Source organism: Salmo salar, chromosome 20, assembly GCF_965601325.2.
Source record: "Salmo salar chromosome 20, fSalSal1, whole genome shotgun sequence".
Classification (NCBI taxonomy): domain Eukaryota; kingdom Metazoa; phylum Chordata; class Actinopteri; order Salmoniformes; family Salmonidae; genus Salmo; species Salmo salar.
Window position 1 is genome coordinate 61,769,674 of NC_138310.1, and position 15,015 is coordinate 61,784,688.

Here is a 15,015-nt window from a genome sequence, read left to right on the forward strand (position 1 = left end):
GGTAAGAGCATCATTAGAAATGTAGGTCATGCAGACAGGTCATAGGAGAGCCATAAAGGCTTTACATGGCTCTGCTCTGGTTGTTAGACAATATGCCCTTCACAAAATATTACAAGTTCTCATGTCAATACGGGTGGAAACATATGCTGTATTAATGTTGCTGTTGTTTTATGTTTGTTATTCAGACTCTTTTTTTGAATTATATTATAGTTAGTCCTTGAATCATTACAATAGTGTATTTTATCATTGAGCGCATTATAAAATGTGTAAAAAGTGACTGCCAGCATTTTGTAACATTCCTTAAAACGGTATCATGTGAAAATCAAGATAGATTTATCTGAAGCTGTGGTGCTCTATGAATCCAGTATCCATTAATCACAACATAGCTTATATTCAAGGCTGTATTAGTGGCTGTGAGAAGACACTAATGCTATCAAGCCTTTTTATGGGCTCCCGAGTGGCGCGGCGGTCTAAGGCACTGCATCTCAGTGCTAGAGGCGTCACTCCAGACTCTGGTTTGATTCCAGGCTGATTTGGAGTCCCATAGGGCGGCACACAATTGGCCCAGCGTCGCCCAGTTAGGGTTTGGCCTGGGTAGGCAGTAAAATTAGCATTTGTTGTTAACTGACTTTCCTAGTTAAATAAAGGTAAAAAAATATATATATACATTTTCCAGAGTATTTGGTTTTTCAAAACTTGTGGAATGTCACTTGCACCCAATAGCCACAAGATGGCGCTCCTCACCTTAGTGAAATATTACAGTACGTCAACACATCACTCCCTCCTCTTAGTCATCGAACAAGTCCATTATAATATCCTCTGTATTCCAGAGCAGGTTCTCTCACTGACCTATGGATATATCTTGATCATATCAAGGGACTAGGTCATTAGAAGCTATGAACGCTAATGAAATATCAATCAATGCAAATTCAATTGGACAGACGCAGACATTGGGGCTGGAATTGAATAAGCAACGTGTTAAAGGCCAATCCAATGTTAACAACTTAATTGGGCCGAGAGACTGAGAGGCCTGGTGGTTATTGTTTCTGTCGCCCCTATGTCTGTCTGCTCTAGTTGACATTTCACTAAATGAAAATGAACAACAAAAGAATGAGCATTCTAGGCAGGCTGCTTCGGCTCACAGTCATTTGCTCTATATTGCTACGAATAATTTACATCTTGCAAAATATTATTTTTAGTTTAACATGCAAAAATGACCTATCTGGTTAGCTACATTTACGATTCTCATATCTAGCTGATAATTATGAAGTAAATGTTTGCACTATGTTCTGTGCTGAAGTTGTCTGGGCACTGTGATCATATGTAATAGCTGTATTTACATGGTAGTTGCAGTGTCATTACAGTTTAGGTGCACATTGTTACATTACAACCATAAGGCCTGTTTGCATACTGTGATGCAGAGGTTTACAAAAGTGGAGCGATTGTAGACTACACCTATGGCTCTGGTACAATAAGGTACGATTACAGATACGGCTTTAGTAATCCTGGAATAATGGCACCAAGGAAAGGTAGTGTATTTTGTAAAGGGTCAGGGCTTGATGCTAACTGTAGAGTTGGCTCTGTGGTCCAGCAGTAGCAGCTGTCTATGTGGATGAGGATCTGTAGGGACACACCGTGGAGAGATATCTAACCAGATCACACGGTCACACACAGACACACACACACGTATGCACACACGAATACACACCACACACACATACACACACACGAATACACACCACACACATCACACGCACACACTCACACACACACACACACACACACACACACACACACACACACACACACACACACACACACACACACACACACACACACACACACACACACACACACACACACACACACACACACACACACAAAGACAGTGGTATTGCTCTGGGCATAGAGCTATTTTAGGAGACGTCTAAATGGAAAACTCTCCATGTGTTTGATGAATCCTCAGAGAAACAGAACTCTACTCTACATAGTCACAAAGTTCTAAGTATGACACATACAGTATTGTACATAAAATTCCACATATAGTAACTGAAGACTGTTAAATTCATACAGTGTTACACAACATTGCTGTAATTATGTCTGGACAAAAGATAACAGTACGTGACCAAAATGAAATCCTTCCATGATACATTCCTCCTCTTTTTCTTTTATTACATCGTTCCTTCCCAATCATTCAGATCATTTAACACATTTAGCACAAGTTTAACATTGTTTAGAAACTACAGGAAAATCATCATGTCACTAACAGTGCCAATTCAAAGTTGCGATTCCAGCTACATTCAACAAACCCCAGTCAGAGTTTGAATTACAACATGTGTGAAAAGCCACAAACCAACTGGTTCCACCCAGTTCAGCAAAACATCACAATATCATTACACATAGTTTCCCTTGAATCTGATTGGCTCGTCAGAGAAATACTGGCAGTCGTGTCCAGACGGGCATTTTTGGACAGTCATCGGGCGGAGGCACACGCACACACACACACACACACACACACACACACACACACACACACACACACACACACACACACACACACACACACACACACACACACACACACACACACACACACACACACACACACACACACACACACACACACACACAGGCTTTTCTGGTTACACATAGTGTGTTTTGGAATGTTCATCCTTAAATTCTGAGTGTGTGTGTGTGTGTGTGTGTGTGTGGTGTGTGTGTGGTGTGTGTGTGTGTGTGTGTGGTGTGCGAGTGCGTGTGCGTGTGTCAATGAAACCATGTTCCATCAATTACCCAGGTGACTGCTGCACACAGATTAATATTCAGCCGTTAAATGCAAAGCTTTCTTGTGCTGCAGATACAATCCCTTATCATCCATAATATAAATCCTTTATCATCCATAATATAAATCCATTTTCATCCATAATATACATCCCTTATCATCCATAATATACATCCCTTATCATCCATAATATACATCCCTTATCATCCATAATATAAATCCTTTTTCATCCATAATATACATCCCTTATCATCCATAATATACATCCCTTATCATCCATAATATAAATCCTTTATCATCCATAATATAAATCCTTTTTCATCCATATTATACATCCTTTATCATCCATAATATACAGTGCGGCAAAAAAGTATTTAGTCAGCCACCAATTGTGCAAGTTCTCCCACTTAAAAAGATGATTCATCATCATTCATCATAGGTACACTTCAACTATGACAGACAAAATGAGAAAAAAAAATCCTGAAAATCACATTGTAGGATTTTTTATGAATTTATTTGCAAATTATGGTGGAAAATAAGTATTTGGTCAATAACAAAAGTTTATCTCAATACTTTGTTATATACCCTTTGTTGGCAATGACACAGGTCAAACGTTTTCTGTAAGTCTTCACAAGGTTTTCACACACTGTTGCTGGTATTTTGGCCCATTCCTCCATGCAGATCTCCTCTAGAGCAGTGATGTTTTGGGGCTGTCGCTGGGCAACACGGACTTTCAACTCCCTCCAAAGATTTTCTATGGGGTTGAGATCTGGAGACTGGCTAGGCCACTCCAGGACCTTGACATGCTTCTTAGGAAGCCACTCCTTCGTTGCCCGGGCGGTGTGTTTGGGATCATTGTCATGCTGAAAGACCCAGCCACGTTTCATCTTCAATGCCCTTGCTGATGGAATCAGGCTTTCACTCAAAATCTCACGATACATGGCCCCATTCATTCTTTCCTTTACACGGATCAGTCATCCTGGTCCCTTTGCAGAAAAACAGCCCCAAAGCATGATGTTTCCACCCCCATGCTTCACAGTAGGTATGGTGTTCTTTGGATGCAACTCAGCATTCTTTGTCCTCCAAACACGACAAGTTGAGTTTTTACCAAAAAGTTATATTTTGGTTTCATCTGACCATATGACATTCTCCCAATCCTCTTCTGGATCATCCAAATGCTCTCTAGCAAACTTCAGATGGGCCTTGACATGTACTGGCTTAAGCAGGGGACACGTCTGGCACTGCAGGATTTGAGTCCCTGGCGTCGTAGTGTGTTACTGATGGTAGGCTTTGTTACTTTGGTCCCAGCTCTCTGCAGGTCATTCACTAGGTCCCTCCGTGTGGTTCTGGGATTTTTGCTCACCGTTCTTGTGATCATTTTGACCCCACGGGATGAGATCTTGCGTGGAGCCCCAGATCGAGGAAGATTATCAGTGGTCTTGTATGTCTTCCATTTCCTAATAATTGCTCCCACAGTTGATTTCTTCAAACCAAGCTGCTTACCTATTGCAGATTCAGTCTTCCCAGCCTGGTGTAGGTCTACAATTTTGTTTCTGGTGTCCTTTGACAGCTCTTTGGTCTTGGCCATAGTGGAGTTTGGAGTGTGACTGTTTGAGGTTGTGGACAGGTGTCTTTTATACTGATAACAAGTTCAAACAGGTGCCATTAATACAGGTAACGAGTGGAGGACAGAGGAGCCTCTTAAAGAAGTTACAGGTCTGTGAGAGCCAGAAATCTTGCTTGTTTGTAGGTGACCAAATACTTATTTTCCACCATAATTTCCAAATAAATTCATAAAAAATCCTACAATGTGATTTTCTGGATTTTTTTTCTCATTTTGTCTGTCATAGTTGACGTGTACCTATGATGAAAATTACAGGCCTCTCTCATCTTTTTATGTGGGAGAACTTGCACAATTGGTGGCTGACTAAATACTTTTTTGCCCCACTGTACATCCCTTATCACCCATAATATAAATCCCCTATCATCCATAATATAAATCCCCTATCATCCATAATATCAATCCCTTATCATCCATAATATCCAATATCATCACCCCAGCTCATCGTGTATAAGACCTCTGCCAGTTGTAGATAGTGTGTATGTTATGTGAGCATGCGGGCAGCCTCTTACAGCTACTGACACTACGATGTCTGAAGACTTTGCCCTGGCTGCTACCCCCCAGGCCCCTCCGTCTGGCAGCCTGCTTAGCCCTCTCCTCTGCCGTAATGAAGTCCGTGGTGGCCCTAAAGAACTCCAGCAGGGCCCGGTGGCTCCAGCTAGTCCCAGGTGTCCCTCCAAAGGTCCCTCCCCCAGAGAAAGCACGCCCTTCCTGGGTGTTAAAGCCACAGTGTCCCCCTCTGGTGGTCAGCAGCAGGAAGAAGTGGGGGTTGCTCTCGAAGAGTTCCAGGGGTAGGGTAGACTGGGGGTCTCCTCTGATAGGGTCATCCTGAGCACAGACACTCAGAACGGGGATGGCGACTTCGTCTACATCCCGGAGGGGTTCATTGCGTTCCCAGTAGGCCTCCCAGGCTCCACCACTGCTGCTGCTGGTGCCCGCTGCTAGGGCCGGGGCTCCTTTAGGGCCTGGCTGCTGGCAGAACAGCACCTCCTCCAGGCCACGCATGGAACAGCTGGAAAAAAGGGCATCGGTGTGCACTGTCTCACCCAGCACTGTCCTGTACCTAGATATACCCAGACAAGGACACACACACACACACACGTGTTCATGAACACACACACAAACATAAAGAAACACATACAACACCCACACACAGCCACACACACAAACAAGTACAATCAGTAAATCAAACTAGAAGAGCTGCATGGCTCTATAACATCCTTGTTAGCATTGATTGTGAAACCACAAGTTGGGTCCCGATGCCCTGCTACATCAATAGCATGGTGGGCAGCGGTTGCCATGGTAATGGTATTGTATTTTAATCAAATCCTGTAATATCAGGGTATGTGACATTATTCCATTCTTCTCTTCTCAATCAGGTTTCTCTCTTTCTCTCTCCACCCTCTGCTCGCCCTCCATCCCTCCCTACCCTCTCCCTACCCTGTTTGTTTGTCCCTCCCTCACTCTCCCTTCTTCCTCTCTCTCTCCCTCCCTCCCCTCCCTCCCCTATCACTCCCTCCCCTCTCCCTCCATCTCCCCTCCATTCCTCTCCTCCTCTCTCCATCCCTCTCCTCTCCCTCTCCATCCCTCTCCTCTCCCTCCCCCCTCCCTCCATCCCTTACCTGTTGAGGCATATCTTCTGGTAAGTCACCAGAGCCCAGTGTAGGGGCCAGATGGGACCTTTCTCAAACCAGCTCTGGCAGCGGAACACTGGCGAGAGGCAAGCGGCGGCCGTCACGTAGCTGGATGAACCACACTCTCCTAGGTAGGAGAGGAGGAGGCCGGACCCCGTGCTCTCGCTCACTGCGTACAGCCGGCTCACGGGCTGCCTGTAGCGCATGTAGCGTACGGCCTCGCGTAGGTCCCCTGGGTCGCCAAACTGCTGCAGCTTGACGGTGCTGAGGGGGGTGGCGTTGTGGCTGCGCCGGTTAAACACCACAGGGAGGTAGCCGTGGGACAACGCCACCTCACAGAGCTGAAGGACAGGAAACAGAACATTATGTAATTCATGACAATATAGACCTTTATTGAATTGAAGTGACATAGCAGTGAGGTCCAATCAATCATTGGTTCACCTCACTACAGGATGAAATGTGACATCATCAAAGCTGGAGGTAGAGGAGGGACAGACAGATGGAGACACAGTGGTCAGTGTGAGCTCACATAGAGTTTGGTCAATGTAAAAGCACTATTTAAATCCATTAATGCATGACTGACTATGAACTGTGAGGTCAGAATATGTGAGGTCTTCGAAAAAGCCCTACATAAATCTAATCCAACATTGAATGTTTCAACTGACTATGAACTGTAACAACACCAACACAGGCTGCATCTGAAATGGCCTCCTATTCCCTATCAAAAATAATGTACTTTATAGGGAACAGGGTGCCATTTCCAACACACCCACAGAGTATGAATGAACAGCTTCAAAGAGCTATAAGAAGACAATGATTAGAGAGACTAGAGAGACCAAGAGGAGGTGTAACAGATCACTGCATTAAATATTTACAGAGCTGAGAAACCTGCAAGAGCACATAAACCTGGATATCATCCTTTCTCTCTGCGTTTCTTTCTTTCTTTCTTTCTCTCTCTCTCTCTCTCTCTCTCTCTATCTCTCTCAACTTCTCTCACTCTCTCTGTTTCTATCGCTCTCTCTCTCTCTCTCTCTCTCTCTCTCTCTCTCTCTCTCACTCTCAATTCAATTAAATTAAATTCAAATGGCTTTATTGGCATGGGAAACATATGTTAACATTGCCAAAGCAAGTGCAGTAGATAATATACAAAAGTGAAATAAACAATAAAAATTAACAGTAAACATTACACTCACAGAAGTTCTCTCTCTCTCTCTCTGTCGCTCTCTCTCAACCTCTCTCCTTCCCTCTCTTTCTTTCTTTCTTTCTTTCTTTCTCTCTCTCTCTCTCTCTCTCAACCTTTCTCCCTCTGTGTTTCACTCTCTCTGTTTCTCTCTCTCTGTTTCTATCTCTTTCTCTGTCTCTCTCTCTCAACCTTTCTCCCACTCTCTTTCTATCTCTCTCTCTGTTTCTATCTCTCTCTCGCTCTGTCTCTCGATCTCTCTCAACCTCTCTCCCTCTCTCTGAATCAATTCATCCTACTACTATAGTAGATCACAGCAGTATTAATGCGGCTACACTATTTCATTGAAGTACAGCTATTTTCCAACATAAGGATGATGAGGTATAAAGCAGGTTAACTTTGCTTCAGTCCTCAGTTTGTTTTCCCTCTCGACTATGCTGCCAGTGTCGAGCCAATGAGGAATTCTTGTCACAGAGACTCGAGAAACACAGAAGCATGCACACGCCCACACACACACAAACCCATGCCTGTACAGTTGCAGACACACACCTACACACTGTCACTCAGAAGCATGCACACGCCAGCACAGTACACCTACAGTACATCCTGCCACACACACTCCTACACATGCGTCTGCAACTCATTTACACACATTCTTCAGATGAATTATGTCAAACTCTCACAAACTCCCTCAAATATTCAAGGTCCAAAATTCAGCCTGAAAACAGCTCTGTGAAGAAGACCAAATGGATTTGTCTCTGACTCGACCAACCGTAGAAATGGAAAAAGTAGAAATGACATCATCACTGTCATAACACAACTGTTAAATGCAGAGGCAAAGTCATCATACTGGAGGGGTATCACAGTCAAGTCATCATACTGGAGGGTATCACAGTCAAGTCATCATACTGGAGGGTTATCACAGTCAAGTCATCATACTGGAGGGTATCACAGTCAAGTCATCATACTGGAGGGTATCACAGTCAAGTCATCATACTGGAGGGTATCACAGTCAAGTCATCATACTGGAGGGGTATCAAAGTCAAGTCATCATACTGGAGGGGTATCACAGTCAAGTCATCATACTGGAGGGTATCACAGTCAAGTCATCATACTGGAGGGGTATCACAGTCAAGTCATCATACTGGAGGGTATCACAGTCAAGTCATCATACTGGAGGGGTATCACAGTCAAGTCATCATACTGGAGGGGTATCACAGTCAAGTCATCATACTGGAGGGTATCACAGTCAAGTCATCATACTGGAGGGGTATCACAGTCAAGTCATCATACTGGAGGGGTATCACAGTCAAGTCATCATACTGGAGGGTATCACAGTCAAGTCATCATACTGGAGGGGTATCACAGTCAAGTCATCATACTGGAGGGTATCACAGTCAAGTCATCATACTGGAGGGGTATCACGGTCAAGTCATCATACTGGAGGGGTATCACAGTCAAGTCATCATACTGGAGGGGTATCACAGTCAAGTCATCATACTGGAGGGGTATCACAGTCAAGTCATCATACTGGATGGGTATCACAGTCAAGTCATCATACTGGAGGGTATCACAGTCAAGTCATCATACTGGAGGGTATCACAGTCAAGTCATCATACTGGTGGGGTATCACAGTCAAGTCATCACACTGGAGGGTATCACAGTCAAGTCATCATACTGGTGGGGTATCACAGTCAAGTCATCATACTGGAGGGTATCACAGTCAAGTCATCATACTGGAGGGTATCACAGTCAAGTCATCATACTGGAGGGGTATCACAGTCAAGTCATCATACTGGAGGGGTATCACAGTCAAGTCATCATACTGGAGGGGTATCACAGTCAAGTCATCATACTGGAGGGGTATCACAGTCAAGTCATCATACTGGAGGGGTATCACAGTCAAGTCATCATACTGGAGGGGTATCACAGTCAAGTCATCATACTGGATGGGTATCACAGTCATGTCATCATACTGGAGGGTATCACAGTCAAGTCATCATACTGGAGGGTATCACAGTCAAGTCATCATACTGTTGGGGTATCACAGTCAAGTCATCACACTGGAGTGTATCACAGTCAAGTCATCATACTGGTGGGGTATCACAGTCAAGTCATCATACTGGAGGGTATCACAGTCAAGTCATCATACTGGAGGGTATCACAGTCAAGTCATCATACTGGTGGGGTATCACAGTCAAGTCATCACACTGGAGGGTATCACAGTCAAGTCATCATACTGGTGGGGTATCACAGTCATGTCATCATACTGGTGGGGTATCACAGTCAAGTCATCATACTGGTGGGGTATCACAGTCAAGTCATCATACTGGAGGGGTATCACAGTCAAGTCATCATACTGGAGGGTATCACAGTCAAGTCATCATACTGGAGGGTATCACAGTCAAGTGATCATACTGGAGGGTATCACAGTCAAGTCATCACACTGGTGGGGTATCACAGTCAAGTCATCACACTGGAGGGGTATCACAGTCAAGTCATCATACTGGAGGGGTATCACAGTCAAGTCATCATACTGGAGGGTATCACAGTCAAGTCATTATACTGGAGGGTATCACAGTCAAGTCATCATACTGGTGGGGTATCACAGTCAAGTCATCACACTGGAGGGTATCACAGTCAAGTCATCATACTGGTGGGGTATCACAGTCAAGTCATCATACTGGAGGGTATCACAGTCAAGTCATCATACTGGAGGGTATCACAGTCAAGTCATCATACTGGAGGGGTATCACAGTCAAGTCATCATACTGGAGGGGTATCAAAGTCAAGTCATCATACTGGAGGGGTATCACAGTCAAGTCATCATACTGGAGGGGTATCACAGTCAAGTCATCATACTGGAGGGGTATCACAGTCAAGTCATCATACTGGATGGGTATCACAGTCATGTCATCATACTGGAGGGGATCACAGTCAAGTCATCATACTGGAGGGTATCACAGTCAAGTCATCATACTGTTGGGGTATCACAGTCAAGTCATCACACTGGAGTGTATCACAGTCAAGTCATCATACTGGTGGGGTATCACAGTCAAGTCATCATACTGGAGGGTATCACAGTCAAGTCATCATACTGGAGGGTATCACAGTCAAGTCATCATACTGGTGGGGTATCACAGTCAAGTCATCACACTGGAGGGTATCACAGTCAAGTCATCATACTGGTGGGGTATCACAGTCATGTCATCATACTGGTGGGGTATCACAGTCAAGTCATCATACTGGTGGGGTATCACAGTCAAGTCATCATACTGGAGGGGTATCACAGTCAAGTCATCATACTGGAGGGTATCACAGTCAAGTCATCATACTGGAGGGTATCACAGTCAAGTCATCATACTGGAGGGTATCACAGTCAAGTCATCACACTGGTGGGGTATCACAGTCAAGTCATCACACTGGAGGGGTATCACAGTCAAGTCATCATACTGGAGGGGTATCACAGTCAAGTCATCATACTGGAGGGTATCACAGTCAAGTCATCATACTGGAGGGTATCACAGTCAAGTCATCACACTGGTGGGGTATCACAGTCAAGTCATCACACTGGAGGGGTATCACAGTCAAGTCATCATACTGGAGGGTATCACAGTCAAGTCATCACACTGGTGGGGTATCACAGTCAAGTCATCACACTGGAGGGGTATCACAGTCAAGTCATCATACTGGATGGGTATCACAGTCAAGTCATCATACTGGAGGGGTTCACAGTCAAGTCATCATACTGGAGGGTATCACAGTCAAGTCATCATACTGGAGGGGTATCACAGTCAAGTCATCATACTGGAGGTTATCACAGTCAAGTCATCATAATGGAGGGGTATCACAGTCAAGTCATCATACTGGAGGGTATCACTGTCAAGTCATCATACTGGTGGGGTATCACAGTCAAGTCATCATACTGGAGGGGTATCACAGTCAAGTCATCATACTGGAGGGCTATCACAGTCAAGTCATCATACTGGAGGGGTATCACAGTCAGGTCATCATACTGGAGGGTATCACAGTCAAGTCATCATACTGGAGGGTATCACAGTCAAGTCATCATACTGGAGGGTATCACAGTCAAGTCATCATACTGGAGGGGTATCACAGTCAAGTCATCATACTGGAGGGGTATCACAGTCAAGTCATCATCATACTGGAGGGTATCACAGTCAAGTCATCATACTGGAGGGTATCACAGTCAAGTCATCATACTGGAGGGTATCACAGTCAAGTCATCATACTGGAGGGTATCACAGTCAAGTCATTATACTGGAGGGTATCACAGTCAAGTCATCATACTGGAGGGGTATCACAGTCAAGTCATCATACTGGAGGGTATCACAGTCAAGTCATCATACTGGAGGGTATCACAGTCAAGTCATCACACTGGTGGGGTATCACAGTCAAGTCATCATACTGGAGGATATCACAGTCAAGTCATCATACTGGTGGGGTATCACAGTCAAGTCATCATACTGGAGGGGTATCACAGTCAAGTCATCATACTGGAGGGGTATCACAGTCAAGTCATCATCCTGGAGGGTATCACAGTCAAGTCATCATACTGGAGGGTATCACAGTCAAGTCATCATACTGGAGGGGTATCAAAGTCAAGTCATCATACTGGAGGGGTATCACAGTCAACTCATCATACTGGAGGGGTATCACAGTCAAGTCATCATACTGGAGGGTATCACAGTCAAGTCATCATACTGGAGGGTATCACAGTCAAGTCATCATACTGGAGGGTATCACAGTCAAGTCATCATACTGGAGGGGTATCACAGTCAAGTCATCATACTGGAGGGGTATCACAGTCAAGTCATCATCATACTGGAGGGTATCACAGTCAAGTCATCATACTGGAGGGTATCACAGTCAAGTCATCATACTGGAGGGTATCACAGTCAAGTCATCATACTGGAGGGTATCACAGTCAAGTCATTATACTGGAGGGTATCACAGTCAAGTCATCATACTGGAGGGGTATCACAGTCAAGTCATCATACTGGAGGGTATCACAGTCAAGTCATCATACTGGAGGGTATCACAGTCAAGTCATCACACTGGTGGGGTATCACAGTCAAGTCATCATACTGGAGGATATCACAGTCAAGTCATCATACTGGTGGGGTATCACAGTCAAGTCATCATACTGGAGGGTATCACAGTCAAGTCATCATACTGGTGGGGTATCACAGTCAAGTCATCATACTGGTGGGGTATCACAGTCAAGTCATCATACTGGAGGGTATCACAGTCAAGTCATCATACTGGAGGGGTATCACATTCAAGTCATCATACTGGAGGGGTATCACAGTCAAGTCATCATACTGGAGGGTATCACTGTCAAGTCATCATACTGGTGGGGTATCACAGTCAAGTCATCATACTGGAGGGGTATCACAGTCAAGTCATCATACTGGAGGGCTATCACAGTCAAGTCATCATACTGGAGGGGTATCACAGTCAAGTCATCATACTGGAGGGTATCAGGGTCAAGTCATCATACTGGAGGGGTATCACAGTCAAGTCATCATACTGGAGGGGTATCACAGTCAAGTCATCATACTGGAGGGTATCACAGTCAAGTCATCATACTGGAGGGTATCACAGTCAAGTCATCATACTGGTGGGGTATCACAGTCAAGTCATCATACTGGAGGGGTATCACAGTCAAGTCATCATACTGGAGGGTATCACAGTCAAGTCATCATACTGGAGGGTATCACAGTCAAGTCATCATACTGGAGGGGTATCAAAGTCAAGTCATCATACTGGAGGGGTATCACAGTCAACTCATCATACTGGAGGGGTATCACAGTCAAGTCATCATACTGGAGGGTATCACAGTCAAGTCATCATACTGGAGGGTATCACAGTCAAGTCATCATACTGGAGGGGTATCACAGTCAAGTCATCATACTGGAGGGGTATCACAGTCAAGTCATCATCATACTGGAGGGTATCACAGTCAAGTCATCATACTGGAGGGTATCACAGTCAAGTCATCATACTGGAGGGTATCACAGTCAAGTCATCATACTGGAGGGGTATCACAGTCAAGTCATCATACTGGAGGGTATCACAGTCAAGTCATCATACTGGAGGGTATCACAGTCAAGTCATTATACTGGAGGGTATCACAGTCAAGTCATCATACTGGAGGGGTATCACAGTCAAGTCATCATACTGGAGGGTATCACAGTCAAGTCATCATACTGGAGGGTATCACAGTCAAGTCATCACACTGGTGGGGTATCACAGTCAAGTCATCATACTGGAGGATATCACAGTCAAGTCATCATACTGGTGGGGTATCACAGTCAAGTCATCATACTGGAGGGTATCACAGTCAAGTCATCATACTGGTGGGGTATCACAGTCAAGTCATCATACTGGTGGGGTATCACAGTCAAGTCATCATACTGGTGGGGTATCACAGTCAAGTCATCATACTGGAGGGTATCACAGTCAAGTCATCATACTGGAGGGGTATCACAGTCAAGTCATCATACTGGAGGGTATCACAGTCAAGTCATCATACTGGAGGGGTATCACAGTCAAGTCATCATACTGGAGGGGTATCACAGTCAAGTCATCATACTGGAGGGTATCACAGTCAAGTCATCATACTGGAGGGTATCACAGTCAAGTCATCATACTGGAGGGTATCACAGTCAAGTCATCATACTGGAGGGGTATCACAGTCAAGTCATCATACTGGAGGGTATCACAGTCAAGTCATCATACTGGAGGGTATCACAGTCAAGTCATCACACTGGTGGGGTATCACAGTCAAGTCATCATACTGGAGGGTATCACAGTCAAGTCATCATACTGGAGGGGTATCACAGTCAAGTCATCATACTGGAGGGTATCACAGTCAAGTCATCATACTGGAGGGGTATCACAGTCAAGTCATCATACTGGAGGGTATCACAGTCAAGTCATCATACTGGAGGGGTATCACAGTCAAGTCATCATACTGGAGGGGTATCACAGTCAAGTCATCATACTGGTGGGGTATCACAGTCAAGTCATCATACTGGAGGATATCACAGTCAAGTCATCATACTGGTGGGGTATCACAGTCAAGTCATCATACTGGAGGGTATCACAGTCAAGTCATCATACTGGTGGGGTATCACAGTCAAGTCATCATACTGGTGGGGTATCACAGTCAAGTCATCATACTGGAGGGTATCACAGTCAAGTCATCATACTGGAGGGTATCACAGTCAAGTCATCATACTGGAGGGTATCACAGTCAAGTCATCATACTGGAGGGGTTCATCATCAGCATTCCTAGTTTGATTAAATGCTTATAGCAACTTAATCATCAGTGCAACAATGCGTGAGCTAACACAGAACTTGGGCTTCTGCCATGTTGAAAGACTGGGTTCATTTTGAACAACGCACAGAATGTGTGTTTTATGAACCAGGTATTTGTCTAGCTCCGAATTACCATAGTTCAGTCTTACTCACTGCCTTGACTAATTAATAAATGTGCAGTAAACAGTATGGTGTCCTGTGTCTGGACACCAGGCTGTAAAATCCACACTCAGACGTGAGCTCACCTTTGGCTCTACGTCTGACTTTAATGTTGTTCCCTCCCTTCTCTCGGTCCCTTCCTAATCTCCTTCACAGATTTGACAGTACTGGATAGGCGAAAGCAATAGGGTGAAAACTATTTGGAGCTGAATGCTTATACAAACCCAGTAGTCTCAGATCTGCATTGGGGAGTTAATGGGAGTGGAAAACTCTTTTGGAATGAAATGAAGCC

General features: G+C 44.6%; 1 protein-coding gene across 1 annotated transcript; it reads right to left on the minus strand.

Moving 5' to 3' along the window:
- Nucleotides 1-2,749: 2,749 nt before the first annotated feature.
- On the minus strand, nt 2,750-5,789 carry LOC106581039 (protein ABHD15). The gene has a single exon (XM_082966620.1). The coding sequence runs from the start codon at nt 5,406-5,408 to the stop codon at nt 4,845-4,847; it is 564 nt and encodes a 187-aa protein (XP_082822746.1). The 5' UTR covers nt 5,409-5,789; the 3' UTR covers nt 2,750-4,844.
- Nucleotides 5,790-15,015: the final 9,226 nt, after the last annotated feature.

Excerpts from the sequence above, each read along its gene's own strand:
- LOC106581039 (XM_082966620.1), bottom strand. The coding sequence starts at position 5,408 with ATGCGTGGCCTGGAGGAGGTGCTGTTCTGCCAGCAGCCAGGCCCTAAA.